The sequence below is a fragment of the Mytilus trossulus genome, chromosome 2, assembly GCF_036588685.1.
Source record: "Mytilus trossulus isolate FHL-02 chromosome 2, PNRI_Mtr1.1.1.hap1, whole genome shotgun sequence".
In the NCBI taxonomy this organism is placed as follows: domain Eukaryota; kingdom Metazoa; phylum Mollusca; class Bivalvia; order Mytilida; family Mytilidae; genus Mytilus; species Mytilus trossulus.
In genome coordinates, this window is record NC_086374.1 from 18,862,761 (window position 1) to 18,878,393 (window position 15,633).

General features: G+C 31.4%; 2 protein-coding genes across 4 annotated transcripts in view; one reads left to right on the plus strand and one right to left on the minus strand.

Annotated features, from left to right (window-relative positions):
* Nucleotides 1-5,498, plus strand: part of LOC134706671 (dipeptidase 1-like) — a 38,713-nt gene extending 33,215 nt beyond the window's left edge. Inside the window, exons 9-11 of one of the 2 annotated variants that reach the window (XM_063565811.1) lie at nucleotides 3,360-3,435; nucleotides 4,198-4,333; nucleotides 5,288-5,395. In XM_063565811.1, the coding sequence (XP_063421881.1) occupies nucleotides 3,360-3,435; nucleotides 4,198-4,333; nucleotides 5,288-5,380 (305 nt within the window). In that variant the 3' untranslated portion in view covers nucleotides 5,381-5,395. Of the gene's footprint in view, nucleotides 1-3,359; nucleotides 3,436-4,197; nucleotides 4,334-5,287; nucleotides 5,396-5,466 lie in introns of those variants that run through there. The other variant, XR_010105645.1, reaches the window with a different exon arrangement.
* A 5,847-nt stretch (nucleotides 5,499-11,345) lies between these two features.
* Nucleotides 11,346-15,633, minus strand: part of LOC134706673 (parathyroid hormone/parathyroid hormone-related peptide receptor-like) — a 36,774-nt gene continuing 32,486 nt past the window's right edge. Inside the window, exons 12-14 of one of the 2 annotated variants that reach the window (XM_063565815.1) lie at nucleotides 15,314-15,452; nucleotides 13,809-13,850; nucleotides 11,346-12,063 (exon numbers count right to left, since the gene is read on the minus strand). In XM_063565815.1, coding sequence (XP_063421885.1) covers nucleotides 11,815-12,063; nucleotides 13,809-13,850; nucleotides 15,314-15,452 — 430 coding nt within the window. In that variant the 3' untranslated portion in view covers nucleotides 11,346-11,814. The other variant, XM_063565816.1, reaches the window with a different exon arrangement.

The window sequence follows — 15,633 nt, forward strand, 5'->3', positions numbered from 1 at the left end:
AAAGATTCTGTTGAGGATAGACGATGAAAATGCAATATAGTCATCCTGAATTATATCAGATTCGTGTTTTTCTTTTCCCATTGTTTCGATATATTTAAGTTAAACCTTTATGATAAGATTAGGAGAAACCAAAGCAAAAGGAATCGTTGGCGTGCAATGTTTACTTTACTTGAGGGGTCTTGCATGGTTATTGTTCAAAATCTATTAGACCTTTCAACATGAACATAAATATTTCGTTGTGTTACAAAATTATCATAATTATATATGCCCGATCATATAACCTATTGATAGTATACATCATTTTTATACAACGTACAATGCATTTGCAATTAAAGTACATACACTATAATATCACCTTAAACCTTTTCCTCTTGATACTTTGGATCTGATAGATATTGCAGAAATGATTATCACAATATTATAGATTTTTTTTAAATAATTGTATGTAAAAGAAAGTCACACGAGTAACTTGGTTGTTTTAAGAAGACATTGTCCTATCATTGTGATGAGAGAATTATACCTTTATTTTCCTCCGGTTGTATGTGTCGCATTTTCAGTCAAATCACATGAGTTGGCCGATTTCATCTTTCTTTTTTTTGTTCGATGTGAATGACATCACCTTTTTGTATGTCAGATTTAGAATAAAATACTCTGTATTTTTCCATTCAATTGAAATGCATTTTGAAAAAGAAAACAAGGATTATAATTGACAATTATACTTTGTTCTCTTTCAGGTATACTTGACGCATACCTCTTAAGGAACAGGATTGCGAGTCTGATTGGTTTAGAAGGTGGTCACATGATTAGTAATACATTAGGTGTTTTGCGGTCATTTTATTCATTAGGAGTTAGATATATGACACTAACTCACAGCTGTGACACTTCGTGGTAATATTTTTTTCCATTCCATATATCTGTTTATGTTTTTACTAAATGCAATGTAGTCTGAGTATATATTATCATTATCAGAATTTGACATTTTATTACAAACTATTTATATGATATCATCGCAGACATATAAACTAGTCAGCTAACACATGTGTGATTTTGATATTATGACAAAAATACAGAGTATGAAACATTTGTTTTACAATGTAATATTATGAACATATTTGTTGGCATGGGAACACTTTGTTATACTCATATCAATAACTTGAATGTCTTTATTTATACAGGGCAGATAACTGGAAGCAAGATTTAAACCTGACCGGTTCACGACGTGGTTTATCGCCATTTGGGGAGGTAACACTATCAATACACCAAATACAAATGGGACAAAAGTCAAATCTAAAATAAATAATAAAAAATAAAAAAAACAATATGATATAAAAATATAACTACATCTGATTTTATTTTGCATGTCCAATAATTGAATAAAGACGCTCTTTATGATATTTGTTTTGAAACCGCCTTGATTGGTAAACCATTGGTCGCATAACAGCAAAATGAAACATGTTTCGTTCCACCTCACTTCATGACAATCCCATAAACGATAAGTTGGTAATGACTTTACCAAAAAAGATTATCCAAAAATAAGTTTAATGTGCAAACGCAAAAAATATCATATAATTTTAGCTTCAAATTCAGATTATTTTTTTCAACGTTAAACACACACGGAGAAACACTTGATAATGAATCATTCGATATTAGATGAATGTTTATATGTGAATTTTTGCGTCATTGAAATATGAATCGTAGGATGAATTTCATGATTGTTATGGAAAGTCAACAAACATACTAATACTCAATCTTATTGAATCATTTTGTAGATTGTTGTCAAAGAGATGAACCGCCTCGGCATGATAATAGACCTGGCTCATGTAGCTAAACAGACGATGATTGACGCCATTAAAACATCATCTGCACCGGTCATCTTCAGTCATTCGTCAGCTTTTGAAAAATGTGAGCACTACCGAAATGTACAGAACGATGTTTTACAGATGGTGGTACGTATTATATCTAATGTATTTGTACAGGTCCGCGCTTACATGTACAATGTATAATATATACTACGATTCAGTGTTAAATAAGTTTCTGATCTTTCTAAAGCTCATATGTCTAAATATCAAAGAAAAGTTTAAGTCTTTAAGATTTCATCTTTTTCTATTTAGTTATTCTAATGCAATTTACATGTTATTCATCTTTAACGTTTGCCTTACAGTACTAGATCAGCGCTGTAGTAATTAATTTTGCCGGCTTTCGTTCTCCTGTAACAACATTGCGCGCATCAGCATGCACTGTGTCAATTCCCCTTCATATCCCGGCTATATAAGGGAATGACATCGTTAGTTGAGTTTTATCTTACTATTTCGTATTGGGTTAAATCATTGAAAACAAAATTGTCAATAAGCACTAGCTTGAATTCTGAAGGAACAAAATGAAAGGAATGAACCATAATAATCTGGTATATTACAATTGATCATACTTAATGATTCCCCTTAACAATCTATATATATATATTTCTTGTTTTATCTCTGTCTGTTATTGCTTACAAGATAAATCCAAAAACATCAAAGTGCATCGTTACTATCATATCATAATTAGCAACAAATCCAGCGAAAAACGGTCTTATAGTTTTGATAAATCTTGACTGTCCGAGCAGTTTTCCCTTCCGTCAGATTTTGTAGGCATGCTATTTGTAGCCTTATATAAATAAGAGTGTTTTATGTGACTGCCATAAAGACTTATATCCACCAAAACATTGTTTTGAATGAGTGTAGTATTGTAATTTTCACACGACCATGATGATTAATTCAAAATACAATGTGATTTTCATAATGTATGCAAGTTTACTAGATAGATTATATTTATTTGATAGAAAAACAATACTGGTTTGGTAATGGTAAATTTTAAAGACGGCTACATCAGTAAAGGGTGCCTTCCTTTAAATGCCACAGAATCAACCATACATCACGTGATTGGTAATTATACAAAACATACAAACTTAACTAAGTTTAAGGAAAAAAGGTTTAATTCCATAACATAATGACAATGAAAAACGTCTTTACTTTGTCTCTCCAAAAGTTAATTAATAATTGTTTCCCTAAAAGTAAAAAAGGACACTGCTTTGGAATATATAGCGAACATATTTATAGGTGTAATCCCAATAGAAGTTCTTAGAACGTATTGTAGAATAAAGTGTGATGACTCTTGACGCATCTTTGTGAGTCTTAGAGGCAACCTTTATGGTTTATCATATACAGAAGTAGTTATGTAGTGAAATGTTCATTAGTGTTCTACTATATACATGGTGATTACATTAATCAGTTGAATAAGTTATAACTCCTTTCATGTATTAATGTGAAGATACCTCTAATGTACGACCGTGTAGTAAAATTGTTTTATTTATTTTAAAACAGATCACATAAATTATATAAAAGACTTTATTGGTGTAGACTTTGTTGGTATTGGTGCAGATTACGACGGAGTTCCAACGTAAGATTTTGTTTTAATATCTGGACGACAGTATTGTACTCGCATTTGATGACTGTAGATGCTTGTACTACACTGTTACATTTGTCCCAGTTATTAAAGTTGTATGTTACCTTTGTAATTAGTAACAGACGTCCAAGGTTTCATTGAATGTTTATATTTAGATTTTTTGTTTGGTGTTCATGTTCCTTGTGGTATTCATATAAACAAATTTAAAATGAATCAGTATCAACTTGTTATGTAATACAACTGAGAGGTTATAAAACCATGTTCAATCAACCATTTGAAAATGTCTGTACCAAGTCAGGAATATGACAGATGTCCTTTCGTTTGATGTGTTTTATTATTTGATTTTGTCCTTTAAATAGGGACTTTCCGTGGTGAATTTTCCTTGGACTTTTTTTTTATTTTTCTTTCTTATTATTTGCTAAAGTTAAGAGTAATAAAGACCCATATAAGATCTTTTCTATATACTACGGAAGTTCTAATTCCAAACATAGATTACCTTATCCGTATATGGCACAACTTTTGGGAATGTTGGGTCCTCAATGCTCTTCAACTTTGTACTTGTTTGGCTTTATAAATATTTGATTTGAGCGTCAAAGATGAGTCTTATGTAGAAGAAACGCGCGTCTGGAGTATTAAATCATAAGTCTGGTAACAATGATAACTATGTCTCTATCTTTTGTATGATAGTAACATTGTCCTTTTTGCAAAATCATATACAAGATGATTCAGAATAAAACTTTTGTTTTAAATTTTCAGCCTACCTGTTGGTTTAGAAGATGTATCAAAGTATCCAGATTTGTTTGCAAAACTCAGACAAGGTGGATGGTCTACCGATGATCTTAAGAAATTGGCGGGAGAAAATTTTATACGGGTGTTTAAAGATGTCGAAAAGGTAATCATTAAAAACAACTTGCATTGTCTTTATGATTTAGCAAATGTTGTCACGATGCGACATGTGAACTAGAAATTGAAAAGAAATAATTACATATTAAATATCAAACTGTTTTGGACTCGTGTGCAAGTTTTAATTCAAAGGGTCAGTTAAATTGGAAATCATATTAGCTGTCTTTATCTTGTAATGTTATGCTTCACTGACACGTACATTTAATTTCAATAGAATTCGAATAGAATGCGAATCGAATTCGCTTATCAAGTTTACATGTGCATGTTATTTTTTTACGTAAGGCACAGTATTGGTGCCACTGAACCAAACTCCGTACAGTGATCGTTTCTGTTCCGGAACTATTTTCCTTTACTCCATCATTTTATGTAAATATTCAAATGCTTCTTAATAGCAGTTGGTAGTAGATGGCCAGATATTTTTCTTTTTATAATCTAGTTTATAAACACTTTTTCGTAAGAGGTCTGTTTTATTTTTATAAAAAAGTGGGTTAAACTAGTATAATAGTTCATATCATGCATTTGATCGGGTAATATTAGTATATGTCCACAATGTTAACATCAATAACGATGTTACGGAAAGTGTTTAAAATTGCATTTTTCAAAGGATCCTCTGAGGAGCCAAAAGTTTCTAGAATTAAACTATTTTCCTACCCTGATTTTAAGGTTTATATGACTGTAAAAAAATAGTTTGTGTAAATTTTTTTATGGTGGTGAACTTATTTTTTTAATGCAACCGTTTAGGAGTACCCAAGTTTGACGATTTCCCATTTTCATCAATTTATACCAATCTTGGGGCAATAATGTGAAATATCACAGTTTAACAATTTAACTTTTTGTCTTACTTTCACTGCACCTATCTTTTTGTAACATAGATCTAACAATAATTTTATTTGTAACTTTATAAACATATATAACAATCCTAATAAACATATTTGTCATTTAGGTTAAAGAGAATCAAAAGACATTCCAACCATACGAGGACTTTTTACCAGAAGATGAAGCTGTTCCGAACCGCATGTGTTATACATCATTTTAATGCATAATATAATAAACATGTATTATATTTCGACTCTCAAAAAAATTTAAGATATGAAGCTTATATTATATTTAATATACTGCGATATACTGAAAAATCAAAATGACGACATATCAAACTGTTCAAATATTTTAAAAGATCAAATCAAAGCATGTGTGCATATGTCAACCGATTTGTTAAAGTTAAAGAAAATTTTATGTAAAGTTACCTTAACCTTACATATACTCTAACATATAAATATATATTCTAGTTCAATTTTATATATAATTAAAATCCAAGCGAAAGTCTTGATAAATATAGCCTGTATAGTGGGCTCAATTTTATTGTTATTAATTTTGTCATTAATATAGATAATGCACTAGATTTCCAATTCTTGCAATTGCATTGCTTGAAGTGTGTATGAACTGTCTTCTGAATACATTTTTTTTTTATAGAATTGGTCTGAATGTTATTAAAGTGTCATATGGTTTTATTGAACCTTTGGTACTAGTCTTATCTTCATCCTTTTTTTTATCAAGCTGGAACTTGTTTGATGAGAATGGAAATGGGGAATGTATCATAGAGATAACGACCCGACTGAAGACCGGATAAAAGACCAAGGCCACCAATGGGTCTTAAATGCAAGGAGGAAATCCCGCACACGGAGGCGTCATTCAGCTTGCCCATAAAAAACGTTTACTAGTTCAGTGATCATGGATGTCATACAAAACTCCGAAATATATGAAATAAACTAAAATTAAAGATCATGCAAGATTAACAAAGGCCAGAGGCTCCTGACTTACGACAGGGATGGACTCCAAATAAGTGACAAAAACTGATAAGCGAAAACTTTATCAGAGTATTAAGGTTCATCATAACCTTTTGGCTAAAATGGCCGTATTTACACCCCAAATTTTACTCTTAGTACAGACTAACTTGTACACCTGCAACAGTTTTAAGGGATGTCTGGAACTAGATAAATAAATTTTAAATGCATTTTATGTTTCAGAAAATTATAAACTTTTCTAGATTTTGCTATCCATTTTTTTTCGTTCCTGCAGAAGGTGCAAAAATTAACTAATTAGTGAAAACGATTGAGTAGCTCCCCTCATATAATCAATGTTGTGAGTAGTATTGATTTTAATGGACAATAGACACCTGTAAACAATAGGTGATTTAACAGGTTTAAACTGTGTAACTGAGGGACCGTATCAAATGAAACTCGGGTGTTTGTTTATTTTGCTATCTTCTGCAGACTGGAAAAAAATGGACATCAAAATCCAGGTAAGTTTTTAATTTTCTGAAACGTAGACTTCATATAACTTTTATATATCTAGTTCCTGCCATGCCTTAAAACTTTCCTGGGTGTACCAGTTTGTCTGTACTCATAGTAATTTTTGAGGTGTAAACACGGCCATATTTTTCAATTCCTTATGATGAACCTTAAGAGAAGTTGAAAAGGTGAATCCATCGAATAATTCATCTTCTTCTTATTTTTTGTTTCTTCCTCCTGCTAATGAGGAGCACATCCAAACGGATTTTAATAAATAGCTGGCGTATATTACACGGGCACATATAACAATATAGAATGTGAGGCTTATGTTACATGGCACAATATAATCCATTTTAAAAGTATTCCACATAGAATCTTATTTCAAAACTTCTATCATAAAACAATGCACTGTTTTAAATGTTTAAATATACAGACTATAAAGGAGTAGGGGCATTAAGGCCTAGTTTTGGCCTAAGAAAATGAAATGTTTGATAACTATTTCAAATTGGCACATAATGTTTAGAAATGCAAAGGGTCAAGAAATATAAATGAAAAACATTAAGATTTTTATCTGATGACGTCACAATAACGTCATAATATGTACTGTTTTCACAAAAACGATGAAAAATACAGAATTTATGCAGTTTTCCGACTTTATTTCCGTCGTGGAAACATCCTGCGCAGCCGAGAAACAACAAAATAATTTAACAAAAGCTTTATTACAACTATTGGCATTATTTCACCAAAAACAAAGTTGTTTCTTGGGTGCGCACATACTTTTTCAGTCTAAAATATATCTAAAATTTGATGAAAAAACAAGGAAAATCACGAAATTTAACAAAATATGCAAATTAGGTTATGATTTGTTGCCATGGTAACTTGATCGATGTCAATTTGTTTTGTTTTTCTTAGTACCTTATACCTTAGACAATTTTTCAGTAATTTAAGAATATGTATCATAACTTTAAAATTTGCAGTAATTTTTGGGCCAAATAAGGACTGAAATTTTTAAAAGCTAAAACGTTTTCATATAAACGGGTTTGTAATCAGCACATCATAGCAAGACAAGGCCACTTATACTTGCTACTGTTATTCTGGCAGGCAAGCCAAGTCACACAGATTAAGCCATTCAATAATGCTATTGCTAAGCATGCTAAAGTCCAAGCACACAGATGATATATAAACGATAGCTATTGACTAGTCACTATGGTTAATACTGAGTACACACATATTCACTTTTGTTAAACTATGTTCATTGCGTTCAGACGCTTCACATGCATATCATAGCACATTCTACGAGATGCTGGCTCTATATTGTTCATCAGCTCTCCATCATAAGGCAGATATTCTCCAGTGAGTTTCCCGCAGTCTGTTATCTACTGGCATATATCATGGAACTTGATATTCCACGGAATGCTTCCAATTTTGTTCACTATCTCTTGCTTGATGGTTTCATAGTGTTTTCTGTGGATACCTTAAAAGACAGGACATCTTGTTATGAAGTGGAAAAGGTTTTCTTCTCCAATCCTACAAATGGGACAGATTGATTCAGCATTTTCTATTTAGAATTTTGCCTTATTTGCTTGAAGCATGTTAGTTCCAGTAAGTATTCTTGATTTAATTATTGCCCTTTTTGTTTCTGCTGGCAGTTTCAGAGCTGTGTTCCACACTGCATGAGTTTCTCCAATATTTATTGAGTTAATATCAAGACGATGAAGAGTTGATTTTTGAGAAATTTCTATTCATTCTTGCCAAAATTTTATGATTGCAGATCTTATTGTATGTTTTCCAAAAGTTCCTCTATAGAAGACAGATTATGTTTATTTAGAATAGAGTCAGTTTCTTCTAGAAAAGTTCCTTGATTTACTTGCAGACGATATTGTCGTATTAAAATTTCTTTTAGGTTTGGATTTTCTGATGTGAGAATGGAATGAAGAAGACTCAATTGACGTTTGTGCAATATATATATATATTCTGTATACAGACCATTTGTTCAATGAACGCCTGTTTTCATCAGCGAGTAGGATGTTCTTCGCGCCAGACTTATTCTTTCATCAACATTTATCATATTTTCATTTTTGGAAGATCTTATTAATCCAAGATGAGTAGCTGGATCTGATGTTGTTATTTCCATGTTCCCTAGTTCCCATGCTGATAATGTCTCTTTTCCACTGTTAGAAGAGGTTTGATTTTGTTTTAATAAAACACTCTTTGTCGGAAGGATTTTATATTGATGTTCCTTGAAATAGCTGTTAACGGTGTTCAACAAAACCTGCATATACTCATCCGAACTTGACAGTAAAAATATGTCATCGGCACAAGTAAGACAACCGGAATAATTAGTTCCAAGATGTAGCCCTACAGTTGACTAATCTAATTGTTTTATTAGATCTTCAATATGTGCCTTATAAAAACGAGTTGATAGGATACCTCCTTGACGGACACCTTGCTTTATCGGAAAATTGGTACTGTATTTTCCTTTCCAGTTTATTTTTTATGTTAATACATCTCAGAAGTTGGCGAAATTAACACTTCTTCTGCAAAATCGTCCCGTTTTAAGATATTTTAATTCAAAATTAAGGACACGACCTTTGAGCAAATCTTCTACAACTTCTGTTATTCTTACTTTTCCTGGCCATGAAATATTTAAGTCAAAAAAACCAAAGGGACATTTAATGTGAGAAATAGTAAATTTTGTCAACAAACAAAGATTATTTTGTCCAATATCAGGGATAGAATGGCTGTAAACAAACATATTTACAAGAAACTCTGCAATATTGTTTTTGTGGCTGTCCTTAACCAGAACCATGTAATGTATTAATAGTCGTTGGTTGCTGTATATTGTTTTTTTTTCAATTTATTTTTTTACACCACTTTGGTCTTGACCTTTGGATGGTTTGGCAAATTTTCGCTATAGCGTACGATTTAGGATTTGTTTCCCCCTCATGATGAGGCCATAAACGTTGTATATAAAATTTGGTATATGAGGGAAAGCTTTTCTATTGACAATCTTACGACATATCATTGTTTTACGTGCGCTAGGTACAATGCGTAATGGTATCTCTTGTGAGTAAGTTCCTATTCCTAGTATCTATGATGAGTATATATATATACGACTCATAATTGGTATTGGAGTATAAACAAATCAAATATGAAAATTTAAAAATGTAAAAAGGATATATGTGGATGGTGTATTGAATGTTTAGTGTCGATATTCTGAATATAATGTAAAAAAGTACAGTTAATGATAAATGCCTTAAACTTCGAAGTGGTATGAAAAAATATGCAAAGTTCAAATAAATAGCATTACCGGAAAGATGATATTGAAAAATAATCTATCAATAAATACTGTATTCGATAGACACTTTAAGTCCTTTGTGTTGAACATGTCTAGTATAATATACCATATGTATAGGGCAAACAATCTATAGAAAACAGTTCAAATCAGATCTATGCAAATCAATCAATGCTTAAAAATGTATTTACAAATATAATGGGCCCATTAAGTATCAGGGAAATTAAATAATGTTTCATTCGTGTTCACGTTAGAAATGTTAAGCTTCGTTTGATGACGTGACCACTTAACGATAATTGCCACATATATTTATATCAAAACTGTATGATCGAGGATTCTAAAATATACGGAAAATTATAGTAATTACTTTCCATAAGCAATTGTATGCCTTGAACATACTTTAAAACATACAATGTAACAGAAAAGATGTAAAGGTATTTTTAAATGTATCAAAATGTGAAGCAGGTACCATCGGGTTGATACTTTAAGTAGTAAATGCAAATTTATTATGAAATACGCGATTGTAGTTCTATTGTATTTTTTTTTCCATAGTAGGTAAATTGACTCTTACACAAATATATAAAGGGATAAGTGTCACCTGTATTGATACGGAAAAAAACTAGCTGCTTAGATCACCAGTAAGAAATCTATTTCGATATAACATACACAAAGAACATGCCATGCTTATCCTTTGTGCAATGCAACATTTAACAAAATAAACCGAAATCCTAAAATATTACAAAAAAACTTAAGCATAAAAAAGATTTGGCAACCATTATTTTTATAGCCATCTGCAAACCATAATTAATTCATATACAGTCACTTGGAAGCTCAATTCTCTATTTTATACCCTCGAATCACATATAAACAAATCTTTGACTATGATAACCAAAATAATATTTCAAATTTATTTTCTTAGGGTTTATCTATAATGGTTTGTAACAGAAGTTTTTGAGTTTTTACTTAAAACCTTGTCTTACAAGTAAGACGTTTAACTTTCTATAAAAAATGGTTTAATCCACTATTTTCTGAATAACAAATTGCTGTATTAATTCAGGAATAAATAGAGGCAACAGTAGTATACCGCTGTTCAAAATTCATAAATCTATAGAGAAAAAAACAAATCCCGCTTACAAACTAAAACTGAGGGAATAGAAAGAAGTTATCAATTTGTTTGATGTGCTTCAGCTTTTGATTTAGGGACTCGCCGTTTTTAATTTCATCAGAGCTCTGGTTTCTTTTTATTTTATTATTTTTATAAATATATCAAGTTAGCAAAATTTATATTTCATTTTTCATCTATGATGATCTTTGGTTAAAACATATAGTCATCTAAGATTTTCCCGTCCGGCGATAAAACCCATGCAAAAAAGGGACGTCCATTTGCTAGTGCAGATTATATAAATACACAGTCGAAATTCAGATGTTTAATCGTTTATTCGATTTTAAAACAAGGAAATAAATAATAACGTGTTATATGATATAAGTAATTATTTTTCTGTAGTGGCTTTTTGTCGCAAGTCAGTACTCGCTTTCTACAAACAGATCAGTTCGCTTGAAATAAATGATGGTTAGCCGTTGTTTTATCTTTGTACAAAACATTAAACTATATTTCAGAAACTAATCTTAAGGGAGTTCCATTTCTACATATTTAGTTCGAGTATGTCACCTTAATACATTTAGGTTTACAATTCGTACATTTTTACTGTTTATGTATAATCATGATTCTTATTGGCTAGCTGCTAACCTAAAATATTTTAACATAAAAAATAACAATAATTGGAACCACTATCGACGAATGTAAGAGCATCAACATGATGATGTCACTACGTACAATCAATCACTGCTAGAATGCAATAACAATGTATACGTACAAACGCATTTATTTTAATCCTTCAAAATGGGGATATTTTCGTCTAATTCCTGAGGCGAATTAACATTGAGATCAATTTCGACATTACACACTGGTATAGTCAGTTCCTTTAGGTCCATGTTCCCGTTTGAATCCCATGTGTCCGGAACACACGTGTGGTGTGTGTCATGGTCTATAACATATGTTTTTGAACGTGATGACATGTTGCTTTGACGACGCATTATTCGCCGACGACGCCAATGCTTCTTGATTTCTCTTTGAACCTGTGAATTACAATCAAAAAATGGAATACACTCAATGAATGGTTTTAAACTGAAACAAATGCCACAGGACATGGAATTCGACAGGCCGATACATATCACATAAATTTCTCATCTAAATTTTAGATACAGCATAATATTTGGCAAGTGTCAAGAAAAATCATGGTTACTCCTTATAAAAGGTTTGGAACGTTGCAAGTTGTTTTTTCTTAATATCATACGCTGTCCATGCCAATCATTCCGGATCTCTGTTTGAACCTGTCAATATTAAAATCGCTCTTTGTCAAAACTTAGATAGGAAATCAAAATCTTCGAACGACTCTGTTAGTTTGTTGCTAATACGAAACTGCCAATAATTCACAGAGGATGTTTTCAGTGACGTAGGAAGCATATTAGTAAAATCATCTTACTGACTTATACCAAACGTTATTATTTTTTATACTTATATAGAAGGCACATTACTAATTCTTTGTCCCTATACTTTAATGTTTAATTCTCCAATTTCGATTATTCATAGCTCTTAATTCCAGTTCAATAAAGCGACATATTTTCTAACCCGAGGACAACATTGTAACTTGTCTTTTCTTTTTCTATCAAAATTAACATAACTGAATTTAGATATAAGGTTGTATCGGTTCATGTCTGTTATGTTCTTTCATTTCGGGGCACGGACCAGTAGTGTTTCACATTTAACTAATAATAAACATAGAAAACGCATTTTTGAATATCTCTCTTATTGTCTACCTTTTTATTCAACTTTTACTGCCAACTTCAGTTAACTAACAACAGAAGAAGGTCATAAAAAAATAGTGAATTTTACACTTTAAGACTACTTCAAATTCAAAATAACTTTGAAAAACTAATGTGACTGGTATAGTTTTCCCATGGTCTGTCATCTTCACATTTTCGTTGGTAACACACCTTATGCCATATTGTATTGCTTTTTTTAGTTGTAATTGATGAATTAACAGATTGTATACTGCATTTATCAAGATGCGGTCTTACTATTTAACCGATAAAGCATTGATTTGGAGAAAATAAACTATTCAAATAGAAGACAAAATGTTACACCAAATTCAATGATACATATTTCCTGGATCTTGAATTTTTTTACCGCATAAAAGTAGTTTAATTACTGTGACATTTTGGTCTCAGGTGGACAGTTATCTCATTGGCAATCATACTACATCTTATTGTTCTAAATTTTGATAACTTCTAATTGTCTTGTATTCCATACCGTTTATGGTGCGAAATTACACTTTGAATAATGTTTACATATGAAATATAACTAAATCTCAGACAACCGCGCTCTGTTTTGAGTTTATTCGCTTCCTTCATGTTTTTTTTTCTCTTATTTGCGGTTATTGAAAAATGTTAACTAGTCTTGAACATATGTTTACAAATGATATGTGTATAAGTCTAGTGCATATCAAGATCTGACAAGAAGTGCAAAAAAGTTTCGAGTCTTATAATCTAATTGTATTTTTACAAATAATTCTCATGATAGAGAAAATAATATAATATGGTATAATATGGTAAAATCAATCAAACTTTGAAACTTAATGTCCAATTATGAAGTCGTGCAAATGTCGGTGATCACTATTACTTATGTATATCATAATAATATATATTGTTAAAATAACACGCAACTTTATATTGTGTCACCTGAATAAAATTTAAGTTTTCTGCAGTTAACCATCTCAATGTTTTAAACTATGACGATTTTGTTTAAGACACATTATAATTACCTCTCCGTTCATAAAACAAAATAATAAGGCAACTGCAAATCCCTGTAACAAAATATTAACCAGTTACTGATACGAATGTCGCATATCTAATATATTTAATATAACCAAAATATTACTTCTATATATACACATGGAAAAAAAGTATTGCAACACCAAATTGAAATTGAAATAAAAAAACACTCTTTATTTTTTTGTGATATACTTGGTAAAATAGAACTAGTAAAACAATATTTAAGTATCACCTGAGTTTAATCAATAAATATCGACTCGATACGTTTTTATCTGCACGTGCAGCTACTGTACCCGTAAACAGCAAAACAGATGTTTTTATCCTCATTGTTTTCAACACTTTAAATAACCAAGTTTTTAAAGGTATGTGATTGACACCTTGCAATGGGTCCTTGATAACTCTTAACTTCAGCAAGATGGCAGATTATCAGCATAAGAGAAGCAGGGATGTCGCTGTAACAACTGCATGTATTGTTGGTCATCACCATTCCACTATAAGTCGTTTTGAGAGAAAAAAATCAGGCAATAAATGCTGTTAAAGACCTTCCAATATAATGAAGACCCCTATACCATTTGCTAGGGAAAATCAAGCATAATGAAGGATGGTAAGAAGGAAACCCATTGCATACAAGACAATCCTAAAAAGAGAGTGGTGGCCATACAAGAGCCTTTTAACAAGAACTGTTCGAGATCGACTCATCGCTACTGGTTATCGTGCGAAAAGACAATTTCGGAGACCTTTGCTAAAGAACAGACACACAGTTTTCCGTATCCAATGTAGTGCAGAGCTCGCCAAAGTTGAAAATTAGCATCGTGGAGGAAGATCCAATGTTCAAATGGAATTCGGTTCATCTTCCTTGGCCCGATCGTAGCCCGGATTTGAACTATATCGAGCATATTTGGGACACTATTGGGCGGAAAGTGCGCGAATGGACATCCAAGTTCAAACACATCATGTAATGCAGTCATCTGAAGATTAATTTTGAAATGTCTGACATTGTAAAGTTCGACTACAGTAAAAGTTGTAAAATGTATTTTTTTTGTACAAAAAGCACTTCATTTTGATATTAAAATTGTGGTTATATAAATCATTTGTTTTCAAACATTTTTTGTTTGTTTCAATGCCAATGTCATCATAATAAATGTTTCAATAATATTATACACATATTTTATTATATTTCATCCAAAAAAAGAGGCTGATTTTTCAAGTTTTAAAAAATCAAGGTGTTGCAATACTTTTTTCCATGTGTATATATCGCCAAAACAACCTGATGTAGCTTACTATTTGTGTACATGTACCTCATCAGGCTAACATGACCATATATTGTCTTTCTTGTCATATCATTGTTCTTAGTCTCGAAAAAATTGTGCGTTGGTTGTCGATGTGTTTAGTTGTTCTGTGCAATTGTATTTTTTTTGTGATTCTTATTCCTTTTAATTCTTAGGTGGAACTACAAAAAACTGTTCACATTTATGGTTACATCTGCATCTCTTACCTGGAATGAATTGAAGAACATTTCTGAATACATCCATATGACCTCTAATTTAGGGTCCATACATAAAGGCACTGCTATAAACACTGCATAATACACACCAAACAATGGAATAAGTACTAATGTTGATCTGGCTAATTTTCTATAAAATATCAACAAGTATTCATATCTAAAGATAGTAATCACTATACCTTGTACCTTTTGATGAATACAAATACGATTATTGATATAATAAGATTTGGTATGAGTGCCAATGAGACAATCCTTCATCCAAGTATCAATTTGTCAAAGCAAATCATTTTATGTCAAAGTACGGCCTATGC